The sequence below is a fragment of the Phyllostomus hastatus genome, unplaced genomic scaffold (genome assembly GCF_019186645.2).
Source record: "Phyllostomus hastatus isolate PE091 unplaced genomic scaffold, TTU_PhHast_1.1 phas_contig_209, whole genome shotgun sequence".
In the NCBI taxonomy this organism is placed as follows: Eukaryota; Metazoa; Chordata; class Mammalia; order Chiroptera; family Phyllostomidae; genus Phyllostomus; species Phyllostomus hastatus.
In genome coordinates this window covers 22,132,966-22,156,690 of record NW_025333735.1, presented here as the reverse complement: position 1 = coordinate 22,156,690, position 23,725 = coordinate 22,132,966, and the positions used below count along the sequence as shown (strand labels likewise).

The following is a 23,725-nucleotide window of genomic DNA, read 5'->3' as shown; positions in this document are numbered from 1 at the left end:
ACATCTGAATGTTTTTCTTAGGACATCATAATTCATAGAAATATGGTCTCATTAAAACCAAAAACGTTGTCTTGTCCATTAGTATATTCTACAAAGAAATTCTACAAATATTAGAATCCTACACAGCAATTCAACTTTCAGTTTTGAGGGGGTGGTGGGAGTGCGAGAAGGGTGGCAATCGGCACACAAGTAGGTAAAAGCCTGGGAAACTTCAACCTCCATCGCTCGCTCACTTCCAGACCCCTAAAACCGGAGCGAGAGGGCCGGTGCGGAAAGAACACTGCCCGCCGTCCTTCTGGCCCCGGCATGCGGACCAACACCCGGGCACGCTGAAATTCACATGGTGTGAACACCGAGCTTCAGCCCACAAAGCGTCAGACATTCAGCAGCTGCACAGCGAAGGTGCAGACCACAGGTTCTCAACTTTTCGTTTTGGGCGTACGTTCTAAATTCTGGGTGCACGAGCCCGCGGTGAATTGGGCCCCTGGATGCAGAAAGGGCTCCTGTCAGATTTCTCAAAAAGGGAACGAGGCGTGAAGGAGGGGTGGCCTCCCACCGGCCAGGAGCTTGCCGCGCGCCGCTCCTTTTGTTGGGGTGGAGAGGAAGGCGGACCCCCGGACCCACCAGAGGGCCAACGGGGAGTGGGCGGGGAAAGAGAGGGGGCCCGGCGTTGCGGCTCCCCCCGGGCGCCGGAGGACACAAAGAATTTGGGAAGCGCCGAGCGGCCGGCCAGTGGAGGAGCTCCCCCCACCCGCCCTTCTATCAGCCGCTTCCAAACTCCAGGCCCGGGCCGCCAAACAGGCGGCAGAGGCAGGTGCCCAGGGCTCCGTAGGTCCCCCGACCAGGCAAGGGTGAGGGCCGGGGTGAGGGGACAGGGCGAGGCCTCGGCGACGGCCGCACCGGCCGCGAGCCCCTCCGCCCAGCCGCAGGCCCGGCCCCGGGATCCCGGCTACCGCGTCGCCACACCCACCCGCCTCCTAGGCCCAGCCCGGCGGGACTCTCCGACTCCCACTCCGGCTGCGGAGGGGCGCCCCGCGCCCGAGCTTTACCTGCTGATCTTCTGAGCGAAGGCGCGGCGCTCCGCCATGGCTGCTGAAGCGGCGGCGGCGGCAGTCTGGGCGCGGACTAGCGGGCGCGTGCCTCCTCGCTCGCGCTCCCTCCCTCGCGGCCTCCGCCAGTCCCAGCTCCGGACTCGGGAGGCTGGGGCTGGCGGCCGGAGCCGTGAACGAGCCCTGCCGTAAAACTCCTGAGAGGAGCGCAACAAGAAACCGCTTCTCCCCCAGCTTGTGTCCGCCGCTGCGGTGGGCGGGAACCTCGGGGAAGAATGGGGCGGGGGGGGGGGGTGCGACCGCAGCCCTGGCCGCCTCCCTGCTGTGACCCGCGTGCCCAACACAGACGAAGGGAGAAGCTAGACTGGGGCCAGCGACCTAGCGGGGGGGCGGGGGGGGGGGCGCTGGGGGGTCCTTTTCGAAAAGGGGGGAAGGAAATGGAAGATGGACTTTGCCGAGGGGGTGCTGTGCTCTGCCGCCCGGGATGGCTGGGTTCGGGTTCCTGCAGCGCCCATCTCCGACCTGTTAACCAAAAACACATTTCTGTTGTGTTTTCACCCTGTGAATGGGGTCTGACTGGAGAGAGAATGGCTTGTGTTACAGAAAAAGAGCCAGGAACGACCTTTCTCCTACTGAAGCAACGATAATAAGTTGACTTGCGGTGCTGAGGCCCTAGATTCAAGTTTTACACGCATGGTGTTACTTAAAATTCATAACAGCTCTCTGAAGTAAGCTGTTATCACTATTTTGGAGAGAAGGAATTGGTTCAGAGAAGCTAAGCACTGGCCCCCAGTCACGCAGATCGTAACCTCTTCAACTGACTTTCAAACCCAGAGCCCAGACCTCTTCTCTGAGGACAAGTGTTTCTGCGTTGATAGCACTCTTCCTGGGTCTATTACTTCCCTCTTTTAGATTTCATTTTCTATTTATATGTGTTGGACGAAGTGGGCTCCATGTACTTTCCCAACTTCACATTCTACTAAATAATTTCTATGTTTACCTCTTTAACTTGATCTTGCCCATTAAGTCCGGTTATTCAATAGGGATTAGCAGAAATCATTTTATTATTCTGTCGTAATCCCATAGTGATCGTTTAGCTCCTAAGGTATATTTGCTGATTAGTGAAGTTATAATGAAATAAAGAAAAAAATCTTGGTTTCTTGTACCTTCCCTTTTAAGTATGGCAAGATTTTAATATATGTATTTATTATTATATTTTTACTGTGTCCTTGTGAAGTACACTGGATACTTGTTTTCCTCTTATACAGCTGGAAACTTTGTAGCATTCAGCCATTAGATTATTTGCCCAGAGTCACACACTGAGTCAGAGGTGAATGCTTCAATTAGTCAGAGCCATAACTTCCTGTCCAGTGTTCTAACCACTGTGAAAGATTTCATTCATCTATTTTGTATAAAGATGTTCATTCCAGTAAAGATAGTCTATTCAAAGAGGCTATATATGTAGCTTCTAACTAAGTGTAGAACCCACCTAAATAAACTTAAGTGTAGAGCCCACCTAAGTGTTCTAGAGAAAACAAAGGTGCACTAGACTCAGTCCTGCTCTCAGGAAGTTTGAGTCCATTGGGAATGATGAAATAGCTGCTGAAAGTCAAGGCTAACACTGTATCCAGGCCTTTGGGACACTCCGGATGGGAACCCAATCTTATCCTGCTACTTCCTTACTATGTAACCTGGGGCAGATTACTTAACCTCAACTCTAAAACGAGGGAAATAATTGTACCTACTTGAAAGACTATAGTGAGGATTCACTGAGTTAATTCATGTAAAGTTCTCAGAACAGGACATATGGTAAGTACTATATGTATTAGCTGCTGTTATTATCATTACTCATCATTACACTTCAGCTTGTTCTGGGTGCTTGCTAGTCCCTGAATGGGTTGTCTGCTCCCAAGCTCCCAGCCAGATGGTGTATGCCTTTATCTCTGTTCTCCAAACATCTTTTCACTACTCTGTTGAAGAACTGACCACACTCTGTTTTGAATAGTTCTTTGTATACATGACTTACTAGCTGCCAAAGCGTCTGGAAGGACATTGCATGCACTGTGCAGCTTGCTGGGAACATTTAGAGCAGGAGAAAGATTTGCAGGACCAAGCTGTAGGCAGGACACACTGAGTTTTGGGAGTATTCCACTTCTATACCCCCTCTTCTAGGGAAGAGCTGGCAGTCACAGACAAGGCCAGTTTGGCAGATATCCATGTTCACAGGGCTCCAATCTCAGGGAATTTCTTGGAACTCAACAAAGGAAGAGAGTGGAATTGCACTGGCTGACCAGCATCTGTTTACCATACTACTCCCCTACACATACACACACACACTGGTCTCCACCCACATCACTATACTTCTATGGAACTGATTGATCCCCACCCACCCCCCAATGCCTTCCCAGTTTAAAGGATGAATGTGTGTGACCTAGGCCTTGAGAAGCAGAGAAGCACATTCCCCTGACTTCTGTAACTAGTTTAGAGATAGTCATGTGAATCAAGCCAAGACAATTGGGTTCTATCAAAACTAAAAATTACATGTGCTGCACCAGGGGCCTCCATCTCATTTGCCTGAGAGTGAAGCCAAACATAGCAGAGAGGAGAGCAAAAAATGAAAACCAGGAGGAAGAAATGAGCTCCTTATAACATTACTTGCTCCTTGGACTTTGCAGTTACATGAAGTAATAAGGTGCTGAGGTTTTGTTTGTTTTTGGTTTGTGGTTTTTGCTTTAAGCTAATTTGAGTTTATTCAGTTTTCTGTCATTAGCAAATGAAAGAGTCTTACTTGATAGAAGCCTTTATTTAGTCAACACTATTTGTGTCCTCAAAGATTTTAGAGTCTGGCTGAAGAGATAAACAAGTAAAATGTGTGTTAACTACTAACAGAAAAAATTGAGGATGCTCCACAAGTTCTAGATAGCATCAGTTCTCAGCTTCATTTAAAGACCAGGTTATCACCAGGATGTTCATTTTTCATATGGCAGTGAAAACAGGGAGTTTAACTCTATGTTTACCCTGTTGAAAGTTTGTAGATCCCTGACTAGTATGACTCAGTGGATTGGGCATTGTCCTGAAAACAGAAAGGTCACTGGTTCAATTCCCAGTTAGAGCGCATGCCTGGGTTTCAGGCAAGGTCCCCGGTTGGGTGCATGTGAGAAGCAACCAATCTATATATCTCTTGCACATTGATGTTTCTCTCCCTCTCTTTCTTTCCTACCCTCTAAAAATAAATAAAATCTTAAAAAAATAAAACTTTATGGAAAGATTGGAGCTCTGGAGCATCAATGGCTGAGCCATTGATGGATTCAGAACCCAAGTCTCCCATGATGGGGAGATACTGGCAAAAAAACTACTTACCAAGAGCCAAGACCAATTTGGCAGAATAGCCTCAAAACAGTGACTTTTAAGTAAGAAAGCGTCAGGACAGTTTTCTCACTAGGTATACACAGTGTTCTGAAGTCCTTTCAGCAGAAGACTTAGGGGTGTGACAAGAAGAAAAGGGAGAGGGATTCATATTAGTTCCACATTCTAACATTTATTGAGTTCCAGTTTCCCCATTTAATATAGCACTAAGGAAGATTATGGTTGTGGCAAGGTCAAGGTTCTAAGGCCACAGAGTTCTTGTGTGATGAGGAATTAAGTTTTGGCTTTGCAGGCAGGGTGTGTTCTCTTTGGGGAATTTTGCAGGAGATAGAGAGTGGTTCTTTTTTTAACCTTGATCTTTTATGAAGCACCACTGGATTCATGCAGTAAGATTGACGTGAGGCTCTCTCCACTAGAAGGCTCTACGAAGGCCAAATGAATGTTACCCTGAAGAAGAAATGACAGGGGCATGCCAACTGGGTTTTCTTTAATCCCAAACTGAAGTTTAGGAATTGGGCACAAAGTCTAAGCTAGAGATGCTTTTGTCTGCCTTGTCCTCTGTCACTCACTCTCTCTTAACACCTAGCAATATGATTTTTGCAAGGGACAATTCAGGGATTCTACACCTGCCCACACTTCACAACTAATAACACCTATGTTTACTGTTATATTGTTTACTACACTAGTCAAGTATTCCCTATTAATCTGTATAACCCATTTAACTTGATCTCTTGTTCACCATTGTATTTCCAGCATGTAGTACACTGTCTGATTCATTATAATCACTCAGTGAATATTTCGGAGCAAATAAATGCCATGGGCTGAAATATTTTGAGATCTTGCCTTGATGTACATGTCTCCAAAAGCAAAGTTTGAGGCAAGGACTTGGAAGCAGGTAGTTTGCTAAGAAGTGATCCTACGAAGCTAGAATGAGGGAGTAGAGAGAGTGGAACAAAGAGGAGAAAGTCAGTAAAAGGTGTGTAATTGAAGTGTTACCACAATGGGCAATGAGGCTCAATCCTGCCTGCAACCTTCACTGAAGAATTGTATAGTATACACCTGAATTGTACCTCTGAGGCTGAGTGTTTAGTTAATGACTTCTAAATTCCTTGGTTGAAGGCTGATCCTGGGATGTTAACACTCCAGACTCCTGAGAGATACGGTAGGTATTTCATTTGGAAAGCCATCTGAGTGCACAACTGTCCACCACAGATGCAGCACAAATCAAAGATGAGCATTGAGGGAGAAATATGGTGCACCAATAGTATCTATTCCGGACCCCCTGAAAATGATGCATAGACTACAATTGCAATCCAACCAAAATAGGATGTATTTACCCCTCGTAGCTCTGCTGCTTTACAGAGCTGGGAAGGACCAAAAGGCCAGGCTACCCCAATAAAAATTGCCTATAGAAGCAGGCTCAGTGCCCACTTGAAAAAAAGGTCTATCCCTGGCTGATGTGGTTCAGTGGGTTGAGTGCTGGCCTGAGGACTTTGCCAGTTCCAACCAACCAATGTTTCTCTTGAACATCAATGTTTTTCTTCCCCCTTTCCACTCTAAAAATATATAAATAAAAAGATTTTTAAAAACCAGGCCCACAGTATGCTTTTCCTGATGAGCTGTGTATCGAGGTTGTCAGATTTGGTAAGGGAAAGAATTCTAGCTAATGAAAAAGTAATATCACCACTGGTGAAATAATGAATCCAGGCTTGTACCATCCAATTCAGTAGCCATTTGCCACATGTGAACATTTACATTTAAATTAAGTAAAGTTTAAAACTTATTTTTCAGATATATTAAGTATGTTTTAAGTATTCAATGGCCACATGTGGTCAGAGGCTACCATATTGGATAATGTACAACTAGGACATTTCCACCATCCTAGAAAGCTCTATTGGACAGCAGTACTCATCAAATGAGTAGGGCGGATAAACCATTAAATAGAGCCTTTTGGAGAATTTTATATGGCTAGTTCAGACCAATGAGAATAGAACCCACTGGTCAATCTTAACATTATGGACACAAAAGTCAAGTTAATATGTTCCTCCTCACATGGTGTAAAGAGGATATATTTAGGATATGTACAACGCCACCCATGAAAAGTTCCTGGTTGACATTGGAACCCAGATCTGGTCAAGCCTCTAGATCTAATTATCACTTTATAGAAAATATAAGGAATAAAGCAAGACCCCAGGATTTCAATTAGAAAAATTGAAAATATAGGAAATCCTACAGGACAAAATAACCAGGTTCCTTCAATAAAATAAATGGCAAGGAATTTCTTTTAAATAAAAAATGAAATAAAAGCACAAGCAAGCAAAAGTAAATTGGACAACATAAAACTAAAAACTTTCATGCTTCAGAAGACACAACCATCAAGAGAGTGAAAATATAAACCAAAGAATGGGGAAATTTTCTGCAAACCATTTATCTGATAAACTTTTCTCTAGACTATATCAACAACTTGTATAAGTCAATAACAAAAAAAGAAATAACCAAATTTTAATTGGACAAATAAATTGAATAGATATTTACCCAAAGAAGATATGCAAATGGCCAAAACACATGTGAAAAGATGGTTAACATTATTAGCCATCAGGAAAATGCAAATCAAACCTACAGTGAGATACCACTTCACATACACTAGGATTACAAGAGTCAAAAGGACAGATATAAGGATGAAGAGATTGAGAAATCAGAACCCTTGTATATGGCTGGTAAACAAACAATGTAAAATAGTGCAGCCACTACAGAAAATAGTTTTGGCACGTCCTCAAAATGTTAAACATAGTTACCCTATGACCCAACAATTCCATTCCTAGGTGTATACCTAGGAAGAGAAATCTTCATTTCTCTTGGGTATACATGTTCACACAAAAGCTTTTATATGAATGTTTATAACAGCACTATTTGTAATAGCCCCAAAATGGAAACAACCCAAATGCTCACCAACTGATGAATGAATAAAATATTGTATATCCATACAATGGGATATTATTGGACCATGCTACAATATGGATGGACCTTGAAAACATTCTGCTAAATGAAAGAAGCCAGGCAGAAAGGCTATAAGTTGTGTGATTCCATTTTTTATGAAATGTCCAGAATAGACATCCATAGAGACAGAAAATAGATTAGTGGTTCCCAGGGGCTGAGAGGAAGGGAGAATGGGAAATGACTACTAATGGGTACAGTGCTTCTTTTGGAGGTAATGAAAATATTCTAGCCCTGACTGGTATAGCTCAGTGGATGGAGCATGGTTCTGTGAGACAAAAATGTGCCCTGGTTTGATTCCCAGTCAGGGCACATGCCTGGGTTGTGGGGCAGGTTCCCAGTAGGGGGTGCTCAAGAGATAACCACACATTGATGTTTCTCTCCCTCTCTTTCTCCTTCCCTTCCCCTCTCTAAAAATAAATAAATAAAATTTTTATTAAAAAAAGAAAGAAAATATTCTAAAATTAATTATGATGGTTGTCCAATTCTATGAATATACTGAAAACTATGAATTGTATACTTTAAATGGGTGAATTGTATGATATGTAAGTCATATCTTGAACTGTCTTTATTCATAACACTCTGACACCAAACATTTGAAGTTTTTTCCCCACACCAACCACTTCAACTCTCTGGACACCAACTAGGTGACCTTATAATTCAGTTTAATTCTGATGCTACCTGGTGTTGGCATAGACCCCCACAAGTTAAGGGTTCAATCCCAGGAGACTACCTTCACCTCAGACACCAGTTGCCACCCATACTTCCGACCAACCAGTTCTATATTCAGTAGGTTCCCGCAGTGCCCTCCTTGGCTTTATTAATTTGTTAGAATGGCTCACAGGACTCAGGAAGACACTTTACTTACTATCACTAGCTCACTATAAACAGTAGGAATAAACAGCCAGATGAAGTAGTATCAGGGTGAGGTGCAGAAAGGTCCCCAGCACAGGAGCTTCTGTGCATATTACTGAACAAGAGACCTGGCCCTGCGTGGGTCTGCCTAGGGCCAGCTGTAGTGTGTGGGTCCTTGACTTTGTGTAGGGAAGATTTCACAACACAAGTCCAGGTGACTCTGAGGATGCATTTATTAAAGCTGGGGACAGGGAAACAAGGAAGGGCCCAGCATAGAGGAAGCAACAGGAGAGCCCCAGCTGACTGCCTTAGCTGACTGGGAAGTCAGAGAAAAGGGAGCCTTGGAGACAGGTTCAGAGGTTTAGCTGACCACTGTGTCAATTAATCTGTCTCAGTTTCCCTATTCCACTTGCCAGGGAATTTTCCTAGCTTCTTACTATTCGGTCTTATTCCCATTGAGTTGGGGTACACCAGTCTTCCAGCATATGAATATATCCATCAACTCAGAAGCTCTCCAAACGCTATCATCTAGAGGGTTTTATGGAGGTTCCATTATGCAGGCACCATTGATTAAATTATTGGACATTGGTGATTGAACTCAATTCTGGCCCCTCCTCTCTGCACAGATCTGTGGTGGGTTGAAAGTTCCAACCCTTTAATCACAAGATTGGTTCCTCTGGTAACCAGCCCCCATCCTGAAGCTATCTTGGGGCCACCAAGAGTCACCTCATTTGCATAAACTCAGACATGGTTGAAAGGAGGTTGTTATAAATAACAAAATGTGCCCCTGTCACTTCTATCACTCAAAAATTCTAAGGCTTTTAGAAGATCTGCATCAGGACTCAAGGACAAAGACCAAATATATATTCCTTATTGCATGATATCTCAATAAAGTTATCATTTAAAAGAGTAAAATAGACTTGAGATATATTATATTAGCCAGGGTTTTCCAGAGAAACAGAACCAATTGGCAGAGAGAGAGATTTATTATAAGAATTGGCTCATGCAGAAATGGAATCTGAGTCCCACATCTGCAGTTGGCAAGCGGGAGACCCAGAGCCAATGATGTAATAGTTCTAGTCCAAGTCAGGAGGCACAAGAACCAGGAAAGCTGGGAAAGTACTGATAGTGCCAGTCTGAAGGCCAGTGGGCTCAAGATCCAGGAAGAGCCAGTGTTTCATTTTGAGTTGTCTGAAGGTAGGGAAAAAAATGATGCCCCAAGTCAAAGGCCATTAGGAAGAATTCCTCTTATTCAGAGGAAGGTCCGCCTTTTTGTTCTATTCAGACCTTCAACTCATTGGATGAGGCCTACCCAGCTTAGGGAGGATGGTCATCTGCTTTACTCAGTCTATTTATTTAAATATGAAACTCACCCAAACCACCCTTACAGAAATACCCAAAATAATGTTTGACCACCTACCTGGGCTCCTGGTGACTCAATCAAAGTGACACATAAAATTAACTATCACACTTACCAACCTAAATATAACATATGGCATTTTCTAGGCCCAAAGAAAACAAACCAACTGCAATATAGGCATTTGTGAAACAGTTGGAAAATTCTGATCACTGACTGGGTATTAAGAAATGATAAGAATTATTATTTTCTGGATAGCTTCCATTTGTTCCTCTTGACACAGCCTCCACCCTGCTCTCCTCCAGAAGGCCCACCTGCATAAGCTGTATTAGCAGGGCTCCCATGCCCTTTACCTGTTAGATGCACTTGTCCAGTGAGAGATACCAGCAAGAAAACTGTGGGAGGGAGGGGAGTAATATCAGGATATGAGTTCCCTGCCGCCCTCCCTACAAAGACACCTCTTGTTTGCTGTGTCTCTGGACCAAATGACATTGTATCTTTCAGGACAGCCAACTCCTTAGACTCTTTCTCCTTCCAGGTTCTGGTAACCATTTATTTTCCTTAGCCCTATGGGCTTGCAGGTAGTATCAACTTAGCCACTTACACTAGGTTACTGCACTATACACTGATTTCCCTATACCTACAACCTTTAAATAAACCCTCTTACAGTTACCTCCTGTTCAGTATGTCATCCTGTTGAAACCTTGATTTAGGTGTGATATGGGTTTTGTGGTTATACCACAAAGAGAGAGAGGGCTGGAGAGAGAGACTTTTATCCTTGAAGACACATACTGAATTATTTATTAATTAAATTATGTAAGTTCAGGGATTTGCTTTAAAAACAATCCAACATGATTAATGTTTAGTGGGTATAAAGTTTCAGTATTAAAACATGAAAAAGTTCCAGAGATCTGTTGCACAACACTGTGAATATACTTAACTCCATTCAACTTCACACTTAAAAATGTTGAGTGATAAATTTAATGTTATCTGTTTTGGGCCACACACACAAAATAATCATCTAACATTGGGCTTATGTTGATAATGGTTGGAGATGGTTGATGGGAATGTTGGAATTCGTTGTATCATTCTTTCTAAGTAAAAAAAAAAAAATAGAAAAAAAGGCCTAACTTAGTATGATGTCAGAAGGGAACAGACAACCTGCTGATCAGAGAAGAAAGAGAGTTGAAAGCTCACAGAGTGACTCTATCATGTGGCCAGACTAAAAGGTCCAAGTGGTCAGGGGTTAAGGAAATAAAGCAAGTAGAAGAAATGTTGGCTCAAGGGCCAGCTTGGAACCAGTGTCAGTGGTGCCCTATTGTGCTATTATTTGATTTCAGTGGGCTAGGATCTGAAACCTGCTAGGGATTATTGATTCTGGATCTGGGCCCAGCTAAGTTTAGCATTGTTTACAACAGTAGGGTAGATCTGGAAAAAAACAGGTCTGACGGGGGTGGCGGCGGGGGAGAGAGAGAGAGAGAGAGAGAGAGAGAGAGAGAGAGAGAGAGAGAGAAGGAAGGAAGGAAAGGAAAGGAAAGGAAAGGAAAGGGAGAGAGAAAAGGAAGGAAAGGAAAGAGAGAGAGAAAAAAAAGAAGGAGGGAGGGAGGGAGGAAGGGAGGAAGAAGTACCAAAGTTCAAGAGTTGGAGTCATGGCAAAGTTCTGTTGGGTAGGTAACCCTACATGTTTGTAGGTTGTAGAGAAGAAGTAAGAGAAAAGAGAAAAATTTTAAATGTGAGAGACACTTTTTTTTTAATTCTCACCTGAGGACACTTTTTAATTACTTTTTAGAGAGACAGGAAGGGGGAGACAGAAAGAGAGAGAGAAACATTGATAGATTGCCTGCCGTACACACCCTGACTGGGGATCGAACCCGCATCCTTTTGGTGTCCGGGACAATGCTCCAGCCAACTGAGCCAACAGTAGCCAGGGTGAGAGAGACATTTCTGATAACCTTGAGCGAAAAAGTTACCCTTTATCCGCTATCTGGGGAGGAAGGAAAGGGATAGAAAGCCATGGAGCATTTTGGAGGTGGAAATAAGGAAAATCAAGAAAGCTGCACTCAGATAACATTTCATTTTGTCACTAAATATAACCATGTAATGCTGGTATATTGTTTTCTACCACCATGTGGCCAAAGGTGACCACCATCATATATTTGTTGCATAATGTAACCTATCAAATCAGGTGAGCATTTCATCGTATACTCAAGTTCTACCCACACACTTGGGGAAGGCTTACACAGAACATACACACCAGAGGCAGGAATTTGGGAGGCCATCTTAAAATTCTGCCTACCACAGCTAGGAAAGGATGAGAACCTCAGATGGATGGGGTCATTGCAATAACTGGTTCAGTCTGTGAACTTAAAGATAAGACCTTGGCTGGGGAGCCAGGGACCACATTGAAAACTTACCAAGAGATATGGGGAGTGAAACGGGGAAGGTTCTCAAAGTCACAATTCCCCTTGACACAGTTGAAGTTGAGGCTTTAGTTCTGGCTCTGCCACAATATTGCTATGCAACTTTAAGCAAATGGCAACCTTTCTGGGCATCTTTTCCTTAGCTATAAACTAAAAGTGACAAAACTACGTGATTATTATCGTAAATAAAAATTCCTTGTTATCAGTATCATATGGTACTCGACAAGTATGAAAAAGAATTGTAGACTATTATTTTTCCAAGTACTTTAGAGAACTGCATAACTTGATCTGTTTAAGGACCAGTTGATGTAACCTTGCTTAAAGGTGAGGGAAGAGTAGGTGATTACCCCTTAAGAATGTTGCCAAACCTGTAATTACATGATTCTAACAGAGAAAGTCATCTTGTACTTTATTTTTTATATTTGCTGTTTTAATTAATCTACAATTTGTTTTAAAACTCACTACTCTTGTTACAGGGTGAAGCCAAGAGGGGGGACCCCAAATGGGCATTTAAAATGGGGTCCAGAACTCAAGGTGTCTAGGAGATTTTAGGATGTCTTCACCCCAATTCCCCAGGTGTGGGTTGGGGGAAGGGACACATGGAGCAGGGCCGTTGAAAGCTGTTTCTCATAGCAACAGCCTTGCAGCTAACCTCTGGCGTGGTCATTTAACATATCTATAGCCTTTGGCTAGTCGCTTAGATATGTTAAATAGCTGTAGCTTTGCTCTGAGACAGGGAACTGTAGCTTTGCTCTGAGACAGGGAAATGGAAGTAACTTCTCCACCAAGATGTCACTAGGGGGCAGGTCCCCCGAGTTATAGCCAGCACCTGTGTGGGAGCTTGGAGATGATTGGCTCCAGGACATGGGGCCACACCTGCCCAGACTTATGATGGCAGTCCAGTAAAGCTGGAAGGATATGAGTTCTGGCATGTGAGGCCGAGTGTAGGAGGAGTCGAAAATGGGGCTGCAGAGGAAGACTGGTGCAGGGATTTAAACCCAGACACGGCAGCCCTGCGAGAGAGAACCGTACAGCTTTAGCAGAGTGAAGACATGGCAGCCATTGAGGGAGAGAACCACACAGCTTTAGCAGAGTGAAGACTCCTGCAGCCCTGAGGGGGAGAACCATGCAGCTGTGGAAGTGCAGTGAGGATCACAGCCCATTGAGGGAGAGAACCACGCAGCCTTGACAGAGTGGAGACTCCCGCAGCCCTGAGAGAGAGAATCACCATGCAGCTTTGGCAGAGTGGTGACCCCCGCCCCTTGCAGCCATTGTGCAGGGGGTGAAGCACGTGGCTTTGGCAGAGTGGGGACTCCCGTGGCCCTGGGAGAGAGGACCACGTGCCTTTGCCATAGTGGGGACCCCCACAGCTTTAGAAGGGGGAACCACCACCTGGTTTTAGCAGAGATCCCGGCGACTCGGCTGAGGGTGCCGGGAACCCAGGGAGGTCTCCCAGTCGAGATGGAGTACTAACTGGGAATAACCAGAGGCCTGCCTGAGCCATGGACTTCTATTTCCTTTCCTGAGATACAGTACTCTGGACTGGGCAAAAGGGGAAGGAAGGAAGGACTGTGTCTGTTTGTGGGTGTTTTAAGGGACTTTGGGATTTTTGATAAAGATATTAGGTCACTACTTTAAGTTTGCATAGCATTAAATAAACATTTCCTTGCCTTTTCACAAATCTCTGGCATTGAGAGACGTCTTTCCTCTGGTGGCGGACATAACGGACCCAGGGGCTTCTTTCAATAATAGTATATCGTCCCAGGCCCCCCTTGTTGTGTTCTGTAACACTCTCTCTACTGGTTTTTCTCTATATTATCACACAAGTGTTTTACAATAGGTGGGATAAATACTTTATTGTTGAGGCCCAAGATAGGTTGCCCCCAAATATCCCACAATGGCATACTGATTACTTTGAAATAACATTACTAGACAAGCAGCCAGTGCCAAAGGGTACTTTGACCTTCCCTTGTCTCTTTGAATGCAGGAAATAAATCTCTCCTATAAAAGGTGCCCTTTCTCTCCACAAGGCCTGAAGAGACAATATTATTACTAGCTCTAAGAGATCTAGGGCTGAAGAGCCTGTATAAACAAACCCTATTGCCCCTTTATTAATTTCCTTCTCAGGACCAAACTTTATTTAGATTCCTCACTCACAAATACCCAAAACTTGCTTAGATTCCTTTCTAGTGAGCACTTTTTTTACGTCCTGTTAATTTTTCAACATTTTATTTTTCCTTTGTCTCAAAGTATAAGATGTTGTCTGATTCATCGTTTCTCCAAGCATTATTTATGATTGTCCTGTGAAATGTATTAAATTGTTTTTTATCCTGTTAATCTGGTCTTGTGTCAATTATATTGTTAGTTCAGGCATAAGAGAAAAAGAAGGGTAAGGCAAGAATTCTTGCCCTCCCCAACACTATCAAAACAGTTCTGAGTCAGATTCTGACTCTGCTTCTGTCTTTGCTGCTGGCTCTAATAAATTATCTAATGTGAAATTGTGAGCCACAGTTCTTGGCTCACAGCTCCCAAAACCCTTGCAATTTCCTGAGTGATAAAAGCAATGGGAGGAGAGATGGCATAGAAGTTGAATCAATCACCATACAAACAAAACCAAAAAAAAAAAGAAAGAAAGAAAAAAAAGATGGGTTCAGAGAGTTTCCTCATTGGAAAACTGGGAAGCTTCCATGTGCCACCATGCCTGGCCCTAACTCTACAAGAATGGAAGCTCATTTGTTTGGGATCTAGCCCTCTTCATTTGACTGTTGATCTGTATCCTTTAAATCCTTTTGTAATAAATAAGTAATCTAGTGAGTAAATGGTTTTTTCTGAGTTCTGTGAGTCATTCCAGCAAATTAATCAATTCCCAGGAGGGGGTTGTGGTAACCTTGATTTATAGTCAATCAGAAATATAGGTAACAACCTTGCAGGGGTTGTTGGAATCTCCAGTTTGCAGCCTGTTGATCAGAAGCACAGATAACAACCTTGGGTTGGTATCTGAAGTGGGAGGCAGTCTTGTGGGACTGAGCCCTTTACCTGTGGAATTTTATCTTCAGGTAGACTGTGTCAGAATAGAGATGACTTTTTGGACACCTTGCTGGTGTCTGAAAATTGTTGGTGTGGAGAAGCGTATACACACAGACACACACATAGGAACTGGGCCCAGGAACCCTTTCACCTAATATCACTGAGTTTCACATTCTCTACTTCTCAAACAGAGATTATAATAGATATTTCTGAAAGGTTTTGTTAAAATCATTGATTTTATAAAAATAGTTCAAAATCTATAAGTAGAAATAACTTAAATGTTGCTGTAAAAGTACACTTTTATTTGACATTTTTTTCAAAATTTTTTTTAGTACAAAAAATAATTAGTTTCTTAAGGTTGTCAGTTCTGTAAGTTTACATACTTTTACTTATCCCTACATAATGTATTTGTAAATCATAGACCTGGAAGGAACCTGAGAGCTTATCTGGCTCAACTGAAGTGGAGCAAAATAATTTTAACTCAAACCATCCAGTGGCAGAACCAGGTTCAAAAGTCAGATCTGTATATTCCATTCAAATGCTATTTTCATGACTCCATGGTATCTATCCATTCACTGACTTACTCACTCACTGAATAAATATTTTTTTAGTGCTACCGTGTGTCAGGGTCTGTAATAAGGCCTGATAATACAGTATCATTGAGAAAATAATCCTTGCTCTCCAGGAAGTTGATAGAGTATAGGTGGAGAGGGAAATAGATAAGTAAATATCAATTATTTGATAAAAATATACACAGAATACTTTGGGAATATGTAAGAGAGAAGTATAACCAATTCTTGGGTGGGCAAGAAAAACTTCCAAGAGGAGGTAACCTGAATCCTAAAGGAGAAGTAGAAACCAGCCAGGCAGAGAAACTGGTGAGGGCGGGGACAGAGAATTTCAGGCAGAGTAAACAGCGTGTACAGATACACTGAGGTATGAGAGCTTGCCTTAGTCTATGAAATGGCAAATGGTTCTATGTGATTTAGGCTTGGCATACAAGGTAGGCAATGATAAGAAGTGGAGAAATAAAACAGAGGCCATTTTAATGAGGACTTGAGACAGGCTATAGAACATAAAGGATGCACTGAAAGCAGTGGCATGATTAAGTAGAAAATGGCAGGGAATAAGACAATCTGATCAAATTTGAATTCCACGATAATTACTCTGAGTTTAATGAAGAAAACAAATTGAAGAGAAGTTGTAAGTAGGGGCAGGAAAACCAAAAGGTTGTTGTGTTATTCCAAGGATATTAGTCTATAAATCTGGTTACTATAACATAAACCCAAATAACAGGGGTATGCACAAGATAAGAGTTTATTCCTCACTTAGTCTGGGCATATGCAGTCCAGGGCTGGTAGAGCAGTTCCAGGCCACGGACTCTGGAGTGTTGTCCTCACCTGCATGTTCCAAGATGGTTCCCCACTACCACATATGCATACAGCCTGAAAGATGGAAACATGGACGTTTTACATTACTGTAGTTCATATTCCATTAGCCAGAATTTAGATGCATGACCATTGCCTAGCTACAAGGATAGCCAGGAACCAGTTTGTATTCTTTGAAGCCATGTGCCCAATCAAAAAACAGGTTTATTACTATAAACAAAGGGATAATGAATTTTCTTGGGGACAACTAGCAGTTTCTATCATACTAAGTAAGAGAAGAAAAGGAACGAACTAAGGTAGCTGGGGTGGAAATGAAGAGAAGTGGACCAGTTTGAGGGGTAATTAGTAGGGAGAGTTGACTCACTTATCAGTTCATTATAGGAGGTGAAGGACAGAGAGGTACAAGAGATAATGCCCAGGTTTCTGACTTGGGCACCTGGGTAGATGATGGTGAATAACATTTAGTGAGTAAGAGCACATAGGAAGAAGAAATTTAGGGAAGAAATAAGGAATTCAGTTTTGCATGAATGGAGTTCGAAGTGTATTGTAGGGCATTTGGGGAGAAATGTCCATCCATTAGGCCAACTTTGGAATCATCAGCATCGACGTGGAAATTTGAGATATGGAAGCAAATGTTACTTGAGCCATGAAAGCAGGGAAAATGTGTGAACTGAGAGAAAGAACAGGCTGAAGTTAGAAACTGAATTTTAAAAGAGAAAAGTGGAGAAGGAAAACCAAGGAAAAAGAATGAAAGTAGGAGGAGAATGAAGAAATGTCATGTCATAGAAGCCAAAGAAGGAAAGTTTTTGAATAGCAAGGAACAATAAAAATTATACAAGCCCTGACTTGTATGGCTCAGTTGGTTGGCTGTTGTCACACAAAGCAAAATGTTATCAGTTCTATTCCTGGTCAGGGCACAGGCCTGGGTAGTGAGTTCAGTCCCCATTTGGAGCACATGTGAGAGGCAGCCAATTCATGTTTCTCTCCTTCTCTCTATAAATAAATAAATAAATAAATAAATAAATAAATAAATAAATATTCAAGAGCATTATGAAGAAATTCCCAAGGGAAATGAGGAGCAAGCTGGGGTTTTCTAATAAGATGGTGTAGCCATTACTTCCTAAAGTCAGGGAACCTAAATGAAAGAAATAATAACATCTGTTTTATAGACTGTTGGGAGGATAAAATTAAATAATTCAGGATTTGGCACATAGTAAGTGCTCAATAAATACTAGCTATTTTTACTGTTGTTTTTGTAATTATTAGTTGTACTATTTTGAAGCTATTTAATAACTACCTGTCGTCTGCCTCCTATTTCCAAGCCCCTTCTTTATTTCTCACCTGTTCTTACCACAGTGAATAATGCCCAGTGTATTGAGAGCACTGGGAAAATTTGAACTCTATTTGCAACCCTATTGGTATGAGTAAGTCAGAGGTTCTATCATACAGATGCACTTATAATAAAGTCAAGTGCTACATATTATGGTTGGTCACACACTTACAAGAGGACTTTATAGCAAAGTAGTTAAGAACTTGGGATCAGCACTGAGATGTACTTACACTATCACCTTGGAAATCTTTTTAAAAATTTCAGTAAAGTTTCATCTCTTTGTCTGTAAAATTGGAATTATAATAACACACATCATGAAGTTATATGAGGACTAAACAGATAATGTTTATGAAGTGCCTGGCACAGTGCCTGGCACAGCTGTCAGCCTCTATTACTGCTCTGCTGCCAGCCCTCCCAACTTCCATTCCAGTGCTTTTCCTTTTTGGAGTTCGCTGTTGCATTTGTTATATTTCAAATCTCTAAAGAAAAATAATTCCCCAATTCTCTTGGGGCAGAACAAATATAAACAACAATGATTCTCCCTCTAAATGCAGACATAGTTCTACTGCTTTGTAAATGATGCTGCCTTTTGTTGTGCAGATGGCAAAACTAACCCTCTGTCCTTTCTGCATCTGAAGGAGCCTGAGTAGGAGTCAGAGCTGGGAGTTGGTGAAATCCTATCTTTTGTATGGATCAGTACCTGAGTTTTCCCTTATCAATAATAATGAATTGGTACTGGTGTATCCTTTCCTGCAGAACCTTTATGATAAAGAACACCCATTCAAACCCCACCACGTCTCTAATAAATAAGGGTGAGTAGGAGAGAAGATCACCATAGGCAGGATTATAAAAATGAAAACTGAGAATGACCAGGAGTTAGCCAGATGAGGCTGCATGCGGAGGTCAACAGAGAGAAAAGTGGAGTGGAGCAATAGCAAGATGTACCCTCCTGATGCATTGCTTTAACCTGCACTATCCAATATGGTAGTCACTGGCCACACATGGCTAGTGAGCACTTGGAATATGACTAATGTAAATTGAGATGTGCTATGTATAAGTATAAAATTACACTGATTTCAAAGATTTAGCACAAATAAAAGAATGTAAAATTTCTCAATATTTTCTATTGATTACATGTTGAAATAATATTTTGCATATATTGAGCTGAATAAAATATATTATCAACAATATTTTCATCTGTTTTTTCTTTTTTATATGGCTAGTAAAATATTTTAAATTACCTATGTGGTCCACATTTGTGGCTTTTATTGTATTTATACAGGATGGGGCAAAGGTGAGTTTACAAGATGTGTAAAGACAGTGTAAAGATGTGCAAGACACAGTTTATTCTTGCATTATTATTTAATTGTTGTATTATTTCCCATATGAACTACTGTAAACCTACTTTTGTCTCACCCTGTATTGAAAAGTGTTGGTCTGAGAATCCAGCCATGCCTAAAGTTATCTAACATCGACTAACAAAAGCCAGCAAATTCACGTTTTTGATTAAGGTATTCTGAGTTGAGTTTTTGAAGCTTGTCACTGAAAGAGTTTTAATATTTATTAGCAAAATTACTTTAGTAAATACGTCATCCCCATTGAGGGAAAGTAGAGAAGATGCAAGAGATAAAGAAGTTTGAAAATCTGATTTCCCTGGGCATCAATAACAGAGCATTTTGTCTTAAGCAATATTGTTTAAGAGTAGGGGAAAAAATTACTTGATTTTATTATGCTGGTGTTAGAAATTGAACTGAATTCGGTTATTAAAGTATCTGGTCGTCTGGCTATACCAGATACACGTTTTCAGTCATGTACTTGATACATTTGATGTATCCTCTTGGCTTCCAGTATGAGTGAGTGCTCCAGTCTGAAAGAGCTACCTCTCTGCATAGGCTGGCTCCTTGTACGAACCCTCCGTAATAGAATGCTCAAGCATGGCGTTCTAATAAACTGTGTTTATAATCTTAGAAACTGCTCATTAGTGCTTTGTAAAAACATACTGTTTCCACTTGTGAGCACTAAAGAATTATTTTGTTTCTTTAATTCTGGTTTCATTTGTGTAGTTGCTGATGGGTAGATTTGTTTAAGAATGATGCAAACTGTGAAACTACTAACAGAGAAAAGGAAAATTCTTACCTGCTTTTTACCTAAATAGTCACTTTGCTGAGAAAATATTCTAAATATAAACTTTCAGGACAGCAGTGAAAACAATGTCCTCATAACAAATAGCATAATCTAAATGGAATCAATTTATGTTACTTTTCAGTATAGGTCACAGATTTATATAGGAGTTTATCATTTATTTGAGCTAAACATGAAAATCTCCAAACCCAATGAACCTTGGAAGGCATGCATCAGAAAAATAATAGAAACACATCTGGATTTTTAAAAATAAATCTGTCATCCAGCCACAAAACACTCCACACCTTTGCCAATGATGAATTGAAATCAGCAGAGATGGGCAAGGATGATAAAAACTGTGTTCAGAAAGATGCCTGTGAGGGGGAAAAAAAGCAGATATCTCATGTTGGCTCAGAGACAATTTCATACATGGAACATTAGCTTTAAAAATGAGGAGACACAAATAGTCTACAGAAGTAAGATGCCTGATTTGTTCTTTCCCAGCACTCCTTTCATCATGCCTGACTTAACGGAAGACCTTATTACAACCAGCAAAGTTTTTCTCTATGACAATCAAGGGAGATTAATAAACTGGAAATAAACACTTTCACTACAATGGTTCTCATTTTCTCCCCTGGATTAAAAAAAAACATATTTAGTTACCAAATTATTTAAAAATGTTTTATATCAGGAATGTATTTTTAGTTAATTAGTAAAAAATAAAAATAAAAATTTTGTGTTATTGCTTAGAGATCAGTTTTCATGAAAGCAGAAATAGTTCTGTGACTATACCAGTGTTGGATATCCCAAATCAGCACCACCACCACCACCACTACCACCACCAGCTACTTTTTATTAAATGCAGGGCATTGTGTTTAGTACTTTACATACATCATCTTTCATCTTTGCAACAATGCTAGATACAGTACTCCGAGGGTACTAAAGAAGAAATGAGATTTTCTGAAGTTAGGTGGCTCAACCAAGACCATGCGGCCAGCATTCAAAATTCAGATTTGATGTCACAGTTTGTGCTCTTTCCACTAAGTTTTACATTTTTTTTACTTAATCATTGAGACAATCTTAGTTAATTTGAAGGGCCAATAACTAGCTCCTTTTCCTCACCTGATACCCATATCAATGGGAAAACATTAGAGTAAGGCAGTGGGAGCCAAAATAAATCGCCTTTGTCACTGATAAAGTTTAGATTGGAGGGCTGATGTCTAATCAAGTGGATTCCTAACACCGAGTCTGTCCGCACCTACCGAGGGGTGGGCACTGCTGGAACTGGGCAGACCCGTCCTTTGCCCCCAGTGTGGGGAGTGCCTGTCCCCAGAGAGGCAAAGAGATAAACATACATTCTTTCTTTTCAACTCTATCCCAATAGGAAGAAGCCAAGTTGGTCATGTCCAATTTCTTTTTTCAAACGTCACCCCCAGAGTGGAATAAATGCAGAGTTGGCAGAAGATCAGAAGCACTATACTAATATATACACTAATAGGCTTCTGTCAAGTAGAAGAAACATCAGGAGGAGGAAAGCATCTTCAATAACACTAATAGCATGTTCACAGGTTAAATACATCTATTTGTCTATCTAGAAGGTCCCAACTGATTGATTTATAGCTCTTTGTAATATTCTTGATAAAAATTTATTTTTTCCATTGCCTTATAAAGTTCAAGAAATTACACTGCCTATACTCAAAGTTTTAATAGTATCATCACTTTATCATTACAAAGCAATTATACTAAGCACCTACCTGTATGTAACCTTGGGATAGACACTTTAATCTGCCATTTTACCACTGCTATGATTTCAAGAGAGGTCATTTATTTTAATAGATTATGAAACATGAGAGTATAGATGAGCTCAATGCTAATGGAAGCTCCCCAGGGCCTTTATCTATCTTATTAGGCACTGCTCCCGGGCTTAGCACGTGGCACATAAAGAGTCTCAATAAATATTTGCTGGATAAATGAATATACTTTCCCCTAAAATCTCACATTTATTTAGATGGTCTATATCTAAGTTTTCATTTATAGATGAGCCTTAATATTTGCAAAAAATGTGTCCTAGGAGACTTTTCAAATGGCAAAATCCTTAGTATTGAATGAATGTCTTAGAGGGAGAGGAAAATCAAGAAGATAAGAAGCATTTAAAAGAAGCAGGATAATACTCCTTTTCCAAGTGGACATTTGCACATCTTCTCTCCCCAGCATTTTCTCCTCTGCACAAACTATATTCCCCTCCTTCTTTCCTTTCTTGGTACTCTGCTGCTGCCGCTCCTCCTTCCTATCCTTCTCTCCCTCTTCTTCCCCTTGGAAAGAGGAACTGCAGTTGCATAGGGAAGAGCTACACCAATGCTGAGTGAGTGCTCTGCATTAGAAAAGTCAGGGGGTCTCTGGACCAGGGAGCTTGAGCTGACGAAAAGATTAAAGTCTGCAGATTTCTAAACCCAGAGATATCAGTATTTCTCAGCATACACCTAGCTCACTAAAGATGGATAAGTAATTATTTTTAGGCCCATAATGGTTCCTACCAGGACCCTAGGCAAATTGACCAAGTAGGCAAAAGTGTAATGATTCCCCTGCTCCTCCAAGGATTTATGGTCTATATTGCTGCTCCCTCATCCTAAGTCCCTCATCCTTCTTATGGTTTGTCTTACTCAAGCACCGTAATAAGTACTTCCTTCTATCTCCCTACTTCTATTAGTCAATGGTATTAGGCAGAATGTCTAGGAATATATTCTAACTAGTTTAACTGAAAAGGATGCTAAAAAGACATCAAGTTCACAGGATCTCTCAGAAGGTGAGAGAACCAGGCTTAGAGGACCAATGTCCAAATGTCAAGACAGAACTCTACCAGAGAAACAACACAGCTTCCACCACTGACTCTAATGTGGGTCATGGACCTTCCTAATAGAACCACTACTACTGATCCCTGGAAAGCCGAATGCACCTGCTTCATTCTTGCTACACTGGGTATTGACTGCTTCTTTATCTCCCAAGATGCCAGTTCAAAGTCTGGTACAAATGTACCAAATTGGAGAAGCATATCTGCAAGGAAGTTTGAGAACATAAGGCTTGGCTTCTATTCAATTGGGTAGAGAAATCACCAAATATAAGAAGAGTATTCAAAGGTGCTGTGCAACCAATAAGAATGGCAAAAGTATTCCACTCTACTCCAGTTAGCCTCTCAACTCCTACTGGTGTGAGCCAGGTAGTCAGCAACTTGAATTCACACTCAGGTGTGAGTGACTGATGGTTTCTTTCTTGGAGAGATGGCAATTAAAAAGAGGAGCTTAACCCAGATAAAATTCCAGTTATTGAAATATTTATGTGGAGAAAAATACTTTTAAAATAAGGAAGCTTCTAGCGCTTTCCATGGCGATAGCACTCTCACCAACATCGTGAAGTTCCTAAAACCCGCAAGACTTTCTGTAAGAAATGTGGCAAACACCAACCCCACAAAGTGACAGAGTGCAAGAAGGGCAGGATGCTCTGTGTGCATAGGGAAAGCGGCATTATGACAGGAAGCAGAGTGGCTATGGTGAGCAGACTAAGCCGATTTTGAGCAAAAAGCTTAAAACTGCAAAGAAGATTGTGCTGAGGCTTGAATGTGTTGAGTCCAACTGTTGATCCAAGAGAATGCTGGCTATTAAGAGATGCAAGCATTCTGAATTAGGAGGGTATAAACAGAAAAAGGTCCAAGTGACCCTATTCTAAGCTTCATATTTTTATTATGAAAACAGTAAAATCTTCAGGTTCTGTTAAAAAAGGAACTTCTAGTATTCCTTTTATTTCTTTATTTAATACACATTTTA

At 41.4% G+C, this 23,725-nt stretch overlaps 1 protein-coding gene and 1 pseudogene across 5 annotated transcripts in view; one reads left to right on the top strand and one right to left on the bottom strand.

Moving 5' to 3' along the window:
* DOCK7 (dedicator of cytokinesis 7) overlaps positions 1-1,273 on the bottom strand; it is a 206,915-nt gene extending 205,642 nt beyond the window's left edge. For all 5 annotated transcript variants that reach the window (XR_006785286.1, XM_045835467.1, XM_045835468.1 and 2 more), the window contains exon 1: positions 1,050-1,273. Coding sequence is in view for 4 of the 5 variants with exons in the window: in XM_045835467.1 (XP_045691423.1) it covers positions 1,050-1,087 (38 nt within the window). In the remaining variant the exon portion in view is untranslated. The remainder of the gene's footprint in view (positions 1-1,049) is intronic.
* On the top strand, positions 1,086-23,627 carry LOC123816427 (annotated as a pseudogene).
* The last annotated feature ends 98 nt before the right edge of the window (positions 23,628-23,725 follow it).